An 11,430-nucleotide genomic window follows, 5' to 3' on the forward strand; every position below is an offset into this window, starting at 1 on the left:
CACTTTTTTATTTTGTTGCATCAGGTCTTAGTTGTGGCGTGCAGGTGAGAGCTTTTGTTGCCGTTTGGGAAGGTTCCCTGGAGAAGGGCATGGCAACCCACTCCAGTATTCTTGCCTGGAGAATCCCCAGGACAGAGGAGGCTGGTGGGCTACAGCACATGGTCCCACAGCGTCAGCCATGACCGAATGACGAATCCTTTCACTTAGGGACTCTAGCGTGGCACGTGGGCTTAGTTGTTCCAAGGCCTGTGGGATCTTGCCCCACCCCCCCAACCAGGGACTGAGCCTGTGTCCCTCATTGTAAGGCAGATTCCTAACCACTGGGCCACTAGGGAAGGCCCTCTTTCTTTATTAATTACCCCCATCCCACCATAATTGGTGCACAGAAGTTGCTAAATAAGGTCTTTGAAGTGGATAAATACATAAATACTTGAATGAGTGCATGCAGAAAGAAGAAATAATTGCTTCCTATCCCCAAGGAGCAGACATGTGCTCACACTGAGGGGAATGAGGATGATTAAAATAAGATCTCAGACTCACACTTGATCGTCTGCTAGCCTCTGGCTCACCTAATGGGCTGACAGTTTTCAGAGAAGGATTCCACTCGTCCCGTGATTCTGCTTGGCAGTGTCTACACCCTGTAGGGAGTTACCACATACCCCACCCGTGGATGGGGGTCTTCTCAGCCCAGATTCTCAAATTCTGGGCCTGAATGAAGATTAAGGGAAACTATGGTGCTATGAAGTAGTGTAAAAGGCAGTTTAGCAAAGGTGGAAAGAAACCCCGCTGAACCCAGAAGAAAAAGTGAGTGTTAATTCACGTCCGATTCTTTGTGACCCCATAGACTGTAGCCTGCCAGGCTCCTTTGTACATGAGATTCTCCAAGCAAGAATACTGGAGTAGGTAGCCATTCTCTTCTCCAAGGAATCTTCCTGACCCAGAGATGGAATCTGGGTCTCCTGCATCACAGGCAGATTCTTTACCATCTGGGCCACTAGGGAACCCAGGAGAGCCACCCACAAATGAGTGCCTGTCTGTGCGGGTGCTGAGCAGCCATAGGGCATACATGTCAGCGGTTTTGCCCTTTGCTTGGAAAGCAAGGTGTGTGTGTACCCAGAGCACTTTATGACCAGCAGAATCAAGTAGCAAAGCCTGCTATTTTTTTTTTAAAGTCCGTGGCGTACTCTGTGATTTGTGTATATAAGAAGGTGAGGTATAGAACAGCCTTGTGGACTCTGTGGGAGAGGGAGAGGGTGGGAAGATTTGGGAGAATGGCATTGAAACATGTATAATATCATGTATGAAACAAGTCGCCAGTCCAGGTTCGATGCATGATACTGGATGCTTGGGGCTGGTGCACTGGGACGACCCAGAGGGATGGTATGGGGAGGGAGGAGGGAGGAGGGTTCAGGATGGGGAACACATGTATACCTGTGGCGGATTCATTTCAATATTTGGCAAAACTAATACAATATTGTAAAGTTTAAAAATAAAATAAAATTATTAAAACAATAGTAATAATAATAAGAAAAAGAAGGTCTCTCTCAAACAGGATAGAAATGAATTGGAGAAAACAATTGTTTATGTGGTGGATATGTCTCCTTTGCCCACGTCCTGTTCGATAGTAATGAAGATTGCAACACCAAACGATCCCAGATATTCTGCTTGGAGTCACCATTCGTGATGATTGCTCATAGCTAATCAAAGGATGTTATGAAATGTGAGTCAGACAGCCGCCGGCTTCCTGGAAGTTCCAGAACCTGTATATAAAGAGGGAGCTTCCTAGTTGAGACACTGGAGCAGCAGAGAGGTAGGAGCTATCAGATTCCTTAAGCTGAGAAGGAAGACAGAGACCAACATGCCCAGACTGCCTCTGCTGCTGCTGCTACTCTGGGGCACGGGGTCCCACGGCTTCCCAGCAGCAACTTCAGAAACACAAGAACAAGATGTGGAGACGGTGAAGGTAAATGCTCAACTTCACATGCCTAAGATGCAAAAGCCTTATTTGTGTTTTCCCACAATATAACAGAATAGTATCAGTATGCACTTCTGGTGGTGATTTAGTAACTAAGTCATGTCCAACTCTTAGTGACCCCATGGACTGGAGCCCACCGGGCTCCTCTGTCCATGGGCTTCCCCCAGTGAGCATACTGACATGGGTTGCCATTCTCTTCCCCAGGGGATATTCCTGACCCAGGAATCGAACCCAGGTCTCCTGCATTGCAGGTGGACTCCTGCATGGTGGGCAGATTCCTGCATTGAGGTGGATTCTTTACTGTCTGAGCTATGAGGGAAGCCCCCAGTAATAGTATAATAGAGTTTATTTAAGGATGCATTTCCTACAAAGAGAGATTTTTTCCAGAAAGGGTATTCTCCCCCAAAATGTATCTAGCTGTGCATAGACTCTCATTTTCCAGTTAAAAGTGATAGGGAACTAAAGGAATAATATACAAATATGTCTCTATAAAATTGTAATTCTGACTTCATAGTAAATAGTGGTAGGAAGAGTTCTACTCCAAAGTGAGCTTCCACCAACAATAAGGATAATAAGGACCATGCAGCCTAAGTGGAACCTTTAAAAGTAGTTTTTTGTTTCAGGTATGACAGTATAAACCATCAGTATTTAGTAAAATTGGAGGATTTCCCATTCAGTGTTTCGATAATTTTATCTTTCATCAGAAATACCTGGAAAACTACTACAACCTGAACAGTAATGGGAAGAAAGTTGAAAGGCAGAGAAACGGTGGCCTCGTAACTGAAAAGCTAAAGCAAATGCAAAAATTCTTTGGGCTGAGAGTGACCGGGAAACCAGATGCTGAAACCCTGAATGTGATGAAGCAGCCCAGATGTGGGGTGCCCGACGTGGCTCCATTTGTTCTTACTCCAGGAAATCCTCGTTGGGAGAACACAAACCTGACCTACAGGTAATCAGATTGAGCACCAGAGTGGGAACGCTCTTTCCCATCAGAGCCATGAGAAATGAAATCTGATGTGTCTGTGTTTTATTCCACTTGAAGGATTGAAAATTACACCCCAGACCTGTCAAGAGCAGATGTGGACCAAGCCATTGAGAAAGCCTTTCAACTCTGGAGCAATGTCACACCCTTGACCTTCACCAAGGTCTCTGAGGGTCAAGCGGACATAATGATATCCTTTGTCAGGGGAGGTAAGCTCTTTTTGTAGCATGAAAGTATTCTTACCTTAACTTCTCCTTGCCCTTGAATCTCTTCAGCTTTGCAGATAGATTTCCTTGTTTAAAAAAGAGTGTTGATTTTACAGACTTAAGAAGGAAACAAGATGTCATTTGCTGAAAATCTGCTGGCCTCTTAGCAAAGTTAATGCTTACTCTCTTGGGTTAAACTAAATAAGACTCTAGAGAAGCATCTGATGAATTCTGTGTCTTGCAGATCATCGTGACAATTCTCCCTTTGATGGACCTGGTGGAAATCTTGCTCATGCTTTTCAACCAGGTGCAGGGATCGGAGGAGACGCTCATTTTGATGATGATGAATGGTGGACCAGCAATTTCCAAGGTAAGGCAGCTTGTCCTGCCTCTCTCACCCTCCCCCTCCTCCCACCTTCTCAGTTCATTGTAGTATTGGTTGATTTAACTGAGAGAATGCGTTAATAGAAATAGGTACTTTGCTGCTACCACTTAGAAAATTAACAACACATTTAGAAAATATAAGAGAATTACTTCTGTTAGTAAGACCATCTTACTGGTTACAAATGGGCTACTCTGAAATTTCTATTGAGAAAGTGTTGAAAATATTAATGTTTTCCTTGTGGGCATCTACACAGAATCTTTTTTTCCTGGAAACACACCAAAGTGTAACAATGTTATTAAGATATCTAGAAATTAAGGGAGAAGATACTATATATTTTTTCTAAAATTTCCAGCATTAAGCATCTATCAGTCTATAAATAGGGAAAAAATTGTGTTTATAGAAGAATATTGCTTCTCCGTGAAATAATATATGCCATATAACCACTGACAAGATTGACTAATCTGTGCTAGAGCCTTGGTTGGCTGAATTTGCTCTTTAATTGTAATCATAGAATTCAAGTTTTCACCAATCTCTTCACTGGCTTCCCAGATAGCTCAGTGGTAAAGAACCCGCCTGCCAAATACAGGAGACTTGGGCTTGATCCTTGGGTCACAGAGATCCCTGGAAAAGGAAATGGCAACCCACTCCAGTATTCTTGCCTGGGGAATCACATGGACAGGGGAGCCTAGCAAGCTGCAGTCCATGGGGACGCAAAGAGTCAGACATGCCTGGGCATGTAATCTCTTCACTATTAATGAATGTATCCTTCTCACCTTTCAGGAAAAAAATTATATACTTCAAAAAGCTACTGATAAAATAAGAACATTAATCCATGTACAGTTGTAGATTACTTCTTACTTAAATGTCTCAAAACTGAAAACATTTCAAATAATTGCAAATGGGTTTGTTGTCCCTTTTAGATTATAACTTGTACCGGGTGGCAGCACATGAATTTGGCCATTCCCTTGGACTTGCTCATTCTACTGACATTGGGGCTCTGATGTACCCCAGTTACACCTTCAGTGGTGATGTTCAGCTTTCTCAGGATGACATTGATGGGATCCAGGCCATCTACGGTGGGTATAAAGAAACACAGCATAGACAGGTGGTCCTTAAAACATCCGTTGTCTATCTTTTAAGAAGCCTTCATTGGTTATGTAGTTTTCCAAAGCCAGGCAGAACCAACTTCAGATCTCTTGTTCCTTTAGGACCTTCCCAAAATCCCACTCAGCCAGTCGGCCCACAAACCCCAGAAGTGTGTGACAGCAAGCTAACTTTTGATGCCATAACTACAATTCGGGGAGAAGTGATGTTCTTCAAAGACCGGTAGGACAACAGTTCTTTTTTGCATTTTGTATTTGTAATAATAATAGGACTCACTACTATGGGGCTATATGGGCTACTACTATGCTTCACATATTATTTATTACATTTGTTTATATACATAATTATAGTTATAATTAAGCATAAACAATAGCTTGCTCTTGCACAACATAATGAATTTTTAACAACTTTTTTTCCCAGCATGTATTCTGTCTTGATTCTCAGAAAACTTACCAGTGACGTAGCAAATCAGTAAATATAATTCCATTTTACAGATCGGTAAAGCAGAGAAGGCAATGGCACCCCACTCCAGTATTCTTGCCTGGAAAATCCCAGGGATGGAGGAGCCTGGAAGGCTGCAGTCCATGGGGTCGCTGAGGGTCGGACACGACTGAGCGACTTCCCTTTCACTTTTGACTTTCATGCATTGGAGAAGGAAATGGCAACCCACTCCAGTGTTCTTGCCTGGAGAATCCCAGGGACAGGGGAGCCTGGTGGGCTGCCGTCTATGGGGTTGCACAGAGTTGGACACGACTGAAATGACTTAGCAAAGCAGAGAAAAGGAAAGAGATCCTCAGGGTACTGAGTTCACTGGCAGCAGAGCAGTAATCGGTCTTCTGAACTCTGCTTCAGGCCTCTTCCCGTTTTTGTCACTCTTTGGGATGGTTAAGTACATCAGAATTTTGTTAGGAGAAATTGGTCCTTTTCACAGCACTATCATGATGATGAGGGTTGTGTAGACCCCTTTGAAGTGTCATCTTGGAAAAGACAGCCTTTCCAAAGCCTGTGGTCATAACAAGTCTCTGTGCCCCCAACCCTGGGAGGAGGCAAAGACATGTAGGTGCAGGGAGAACCCCCAGAAGCTCATGAGATCCCGGCAGGGGAATGGATGGTCACAGTGAGTTTCCGTCCTCAGAGGAGGGTGCCAGAGCTCCCTAGGCAGCATGAGACCTCAAGAAGTCTAGGGTCCCCTTGTGTGCAAGGAGTAGGGCTGCTCTGCATACAGTTCTGACTCCTAAAGGACCAGGAAAATAGTAACAGTCTTCTGAACGGCACAGCCCAGCATGCATAGAAAGTAGGGGTGCTTTAGAAGGCTGGCTTCTCCCCGCTTTCCTCTTGGAGTGCTGTTCTCCTGGGTCACAGTCATAGCTGCCCCAGAAGGCAGGAGAGTCAGCTCCTCCTGCTTCCCAGCCTGTGCTTTACTATCTCGAGTTTAAGAGATAAGGATGGATACATGCAGGGGGTGGCTCAGTGCTGGGGAGTGCTGGGAAAGATACGGCTTTCAAGGAAAGCTCTCAGTACCTCAGGACAGCTCATCAAAGCAAGTACTTGAGGGATGACCCCGAAGAACAGGGCCGAGTCTAAGGTCCACAAGACCTGAGAGGACACTGAGGTCATCTAGATGTCACCAAGTCGTGGAGACACGGACGGCAGGAAACTGACGGCGACTGGCCTGCCCCAGGTCTCGCAGGCAGGCAGAGGCCACTGGATCGGAAGTCCAGAGTCTGCCCTGCGGATCCACACGACAGTTCATGCTTTGTCTTCACCCCAGTCCCTGTGGACCGTGGAGTCAACTTTGTCATTAACAAATAATAGGCAGAGCCGGACACGACTGAAGTGACTTAGCACACGTGGGACTGCAGAACCAACTTTGTGAACTGCCGGTCTCAGGAGCACACAGGGAGTGGCTAGGGTTTAAACTACCCTTTGCCTCTTATCAGTCGCATGGCCTTGGACACCTCCCTCTGCCCCCCTGACCTCAGTTTCTAATCCGTGAGATGGAAGTCATCTCTTACAGGATTTCTGTGAGGTAGGACATGAAGTAGGTAGAGTTTGTACAAAATGCAGAATGCTAGTGTTGTGTTCTAGCCAGTGCCATTGGAGAATTTTGCAAGCTGGTTGTTAAACAGCATTATTAAAAGTTTAATTATATCAATTTAAAATTATATTTAAACCAAAGGTACTAAAAATAAGTATAACTCATCCTTTTGTGTGTGTGTGTGTGTGTGTGTGTGTGTGTGTGTGTGCGTGTATGTTAGATACTCAGTCGTGTCCAGCTCTGTGACCCCATGGACTGTAGCCTTAGCCTACCAGGCTCCTCTGTCCATGGAATTCTCCAGGCAAGAATACTGGAGTGGGTAGCCATTCCTTTCTCCAGGGGATCTTTCCAGCCTAGGGATCAAACTCAGGTCTCCGCCGTTACAGATAGATTCTTTACCGTCTGAGCCACCAGGGAAGGCCCCATCCCTTTGTATCCCTTTGCAATTATTTTGCTATATTTTTCTATTTATTTATATTCCTGAGATGGCTTATGCCTGTATGGGGGAAATACTATACAGTGAGGTACCACTTCAAATCTCTTGAAATCTGCAGTGGTTGGAGTATTTCCACCAAGAAAGTAAGCAAAGGCTACAGACCAGAACTCCTCTCCACCTCCACTTTGGAGAGCCACGTGTTAAACACTAACCCACAAGCCACCAATGCCAGCCGTAGAAGGGCCTGGATGACACCAGAACTTGCTATGTATTTGATCAAAACCTTTTTTTTTTCAAATTAGGTTCTACATGCGCACAAATCCCTTGTACCCAGAAGTGGAGCTCAATTTCATCTCTGTTTTCTGGCCACAACTCCCAAATGGACTTCAAGCTGCTTATGAGGTTGCCGACAGGGATGAGGTCCGGTTTTTCAAAGGTAATACTTTCAATTTTTGTTGTTCTTTAGTCACTAAGTCACGTCTGACTCTTGCAACCCCATGGATTGTAGTCTGCCGGGCTCCTCTGTCCAATTAGCTCTCAGTTTTTACCAGTTGGGGCTTCCCTGGTGGCTCAGAGGGTAAAGCATTTGCCTGCAATGCGGGAGACCCAGGTTCCATCCCTGGGTGGGAAGATCCCCTGGAGAAGCGAATGGCAGCCCACTCCAGTATTCTTGCCTGGAAAATCCCATGGACAGAGGAGCCTGGTGGGCTACAGTCCACTTGGTCACAGAGTCAGACATGACTGAGCGACTTCACTTTCACTTTTTACCAATTAAGTTTTCTTCTGCTTTGGGGTTCATGTATGAGATTACTACTGACTTTCTTTCCATGGACTTTGACAAACTGAGCAGTCATACCATGTCAGTGGGAGTCCATCCCCTTAGCTAAGAATTGCAGAGTGCATTTCTAAGGGAAAAAATTTGAGACACAGATTTCCTGGCTTGTTGGTGAATCTGGACTTACGAAAGGATTTTCTGTGCAAACTATGTATTTTAAATCCTCTCCACCTCCCTGGGGTGTCCAGGAATAAAACTGAGAGGAACATTGGAGTCGCTTGGTTTCCTAGAGCCTGTTTTCCGCCAGTTGCTTTCCTGAAAGGAGAAGCTGCCTCACGACAGCCAGATGGGGGCTCTGCAACCTTGCCATCAGAGTATGCCTTGCAGACCAGCTGCGTTGACGCTGTCCCAGGTCTGTGAGAATCACAGAATCTCACTTAGCATAAGGCCCACAAAGTCTACCTTATGTCGTCAGATCCTACTCCAGACCGTCTTGAATGTTACCAAGATTCCCAGGCAATTCATATGAACTTAAAGTGTGAAAAGTCCTTAATTACCACGAATTGAATGAGGCAAACTTTTTGATTCTATCAGAATAAAACCCCAATCCAATGATCAGCTCCTTACTTTGACAACACTATGCCAAGGAACAGTTTTTCTGCAAATATATGATTGGCATAGTTATAGACAAACATGAAGACACCCGACCCAGTAATACTCTCAAGGCAAAGAACTGAAAACAATTCAGATGGGCAATAAACTTTGAAATGATCTTTCTAGCTCTTTTATAATGAAAATAAATAGGATTTTAGATACACAAAGTTTCAAAGTGCCCCCCCTCCCCCCGAGGGATAAATAAAAATATTTGTGCAATAAGAACAATGCTGGCTTCAAGATGTAAGACCAGTTTTATTTGACTTGGGGTTTACTAAGTATTGGAGAAGGAAAAGGCTACCCACTCCAGTATTCTGACATGGAGAATTCCATGGACTATAGTCCATGGGGTCACAAAAAGTCAGACACGACTGAGCAGCTTTCACTTCACTTACTGAGTGAAACGTGCAGAATCTGGACACAGCCTACATTTAAGGATTTGGAACCGTCTTCTAGTTAGATGTAATGATTTCTACCCAGGGTCGCAAGTCATTACAAACTGTGAGTCATTACAACCCTCTGGCCTTTAGGATACCTTGGGGTGAACTTCTGCAGCCTGTGGGCAACCTGGAGAAGCAAAGATTTCTATCCCTATGGTGGCATGATGAACTCTTTAGTCGTTTGAACTTTGGAAAGAGGTCCCCAGCTCCATAAACCAGTCATTCCCAAGGCTCGCTACAGATTAGAATCATCCAGGAAAAAAAAACTTAAATATACTAATTTAATTGGTCTGGGGTAGGATACCAGCATCAGTATTCAGAAAAAAACAAAAAAATCTCCCTAAATGATTCTGATGTGAAGTGGGGACACTGCCCTCGCATGTGAGAGTAAGCATTTAGCTGGAGATCTGCTTCCTGTCTACTGGTGCCCTTGGCAAGGGTTTTCATCCCGGTTTCTTGATTGGCAGGTAACAAGTACTGGGCCGTTAAGGGGCAGGATGTGCTCCGCGGATACCCCAGGGACATCTACAGATCCTTTGGCTTTCCGAGAATGGTGAAGAGCATCGATGCCGCTGTTTCTGAGGAAGATACTGGGAAAACATACTTCTTTGTTGCCAACAAATGCTGGAGGTAAAGGCTGGGTGCAGAACACGGGAGGACACCTGCCCTTTCTACGTGGAAGTTGCTAGACTGACTCATTTAAGACACGGGTCTCATACTGCCTGGGCTGGCTGCCTTTGCTGTGAACGGCAGTAGCTTGTCTAGTTACAGAGTCTATTGACCAGTAATGATCATATCTGTCCTAGAAATCCAGGAAGAACGTGAGCCTGAATTGAGAAAGATAGTGTGAAGAGAAGGGCATTCATCTTCATAGAACTGCTGCAGCCACCAGGAACTTATCTTTCACTGCATTCGACATTAATGCACCCACTGGAGAAATTAGAACTAGATGTTATAATTCAGAGGGACCTTTTAAATTTTCTAGTCCACCCAGCATCCTACTCACCTCATCTCACCTCCTATTTTATACATAATCTGTGAAAAAGTTTTTATTACGTTCTTGCTGATGAATTCCTATATCTTTAACAAATAGTTCTGACATTCCAATTATTTTTTGACCAGGTATGATGAATATAAACAGTCCATGGATGCAGGTTATCCCAAAATGATAGCAGAAGACTTTCCCGGAATTGGCAACAAAGTTGATGCTGTTTTCCAGAAAGGTGGTAAGTGAGTTTATATACTCCTCTCTTTTGTTGCCACAGAACATCATCAGTATTGTTATTTAGAACAGAAAATACCAAAAATATTTATTCTTACAAATGACTTGGATTTTTTAATAATTCAAGTTAAACCTAGAAATCATTTGTATAATATAATGTCTCCTTTGTTTTACTTCTAGGATTTTTCTATTTCTTCCATGGAAGAAGGCAATACAAATTTGATCCCAAAACTAAGAGAATTTTGACTCTTCTAAAAGCTAATAGCTGGTTCAACTGCAGAAAAAATTGACCAATGCTTACAAGGTTAAACAGAAAAGTCTGTTGTACAAGTCTATGGAAGGTGTTTCCTGAAGAGCCATGTGTCGTGTTAGTCGCTCAGTCGTGTCCGACTCTTTGCGACCCCACGGACTGTAGCCCACCAGGCTCCTTTGTCCATGGATTCTCCAGGCAAGAATACTGGAGTGGGTTGCCATCTCCTTCTCCATGAAGAGCCATATATTTAAATAAAATAAAGTTATTAAGTATAATCTTATTTTAAAGTATAATCTTATTTATACCTCATTCAGCATTTTTTTATGATTTAGAATGTAATTTTTATATACTATATACTAGTGTAATTTAGTTCCACAAATGAGGCCTACCTAAGGTCAGGTTTATAGCTTATGGTGTCATATGGGCCAGTTTTACAACGAGAGAAACTCTTCTGCAAAATATGAGACTCTGACATTGACGGTGGAAAACACTCTCCGTGATGTCTTCTCTCAGGAGAGAAAGAGACGAGATATGAGCCTTCACCATAGAAAACGATTCAGGAACGTATCAGCAACCACCACTACCATCCTGATACGCAAGGGACAACTTTGTTATAAAGTGTTTTACGTTTGAAATAAAGCCATCCCTGTCTCTACTGTTTCTAAAACTTTCTATTATGTTTGTTATGTTATTATTTCTGATTTTAAAGTCACTCAGAGATTTTCAAATTTGAAATAAGAATTAGACAACTATGCGATATATTCATGTGTGAAATGAGAGTAGATGAAAAGTTCAGATATTCTCCCTTCTCATGGAATTTACATCATACAGAAGGGGGGAGATCTATTTTCCATGCCCTCATAAGGGTTCCAAACTTGGTTTTAGGTAAGCTCAGTGACAGCATGGCAGCGCTTTCCAAGGCCTGTCCTCTTCTCTCCTTCTGAGTACACGGAAGGGTTA

The 11,430-nt window shown here is 43.7% G+C and overlaps 1 protein-coding gene across 1 annotated transcript; it reads left to right on the top strand.

Annotated features, from left to right (window-relative positions):
• The first annotated feature begins 1,427 nt into the window (after window positions 1–1,427).
• Window positions 1,428–11,137, top strand: LOC147357279 (interstitial collagenase). Its single transcript, XM_086338277.1, has 10 exons — window positions 1,428–1,963; window positions 2,680–2,924; window positions 3,018–3,166; window positions 3,408–3,533; window positions 4,469–4,624; window positions 4,757–4,874; window positions 7,429–7,562; window positions 9,463–9,625; window positions 10,118–10,221; window positions 10,398–11,137. Exons 1-10 carry the CDS (start codon window positions 1,859–1,861, stop codon window positions 10,505–10,507), a joined length of 1,410 nt encoding a protein of 469 aa, XP_086194403.1. The 5' UTR covers window positions 1,428–1,858; the 3' UTR covers window positions 10,508–11,137.
• The last annotated feature ends 293 nt before the right edge of the window (window positions 11,138–11,430 follow it).

The sequence above is a fragment of the Bos grunniens genome, chromosome 15, assembly GCF_055505025.1.
Source record: "Bos grunniens cultivar Pamir isolate PY7600 chromosome 15, Bosgru_T2T1.0, whole genome shotgun sequence".
Classification (NCBI taxonomy): Eukaryota; Metazoa; Chordata; class Mammalia; order Artiodactyla; family Bovidae; genus Bos; species Bos grunniens.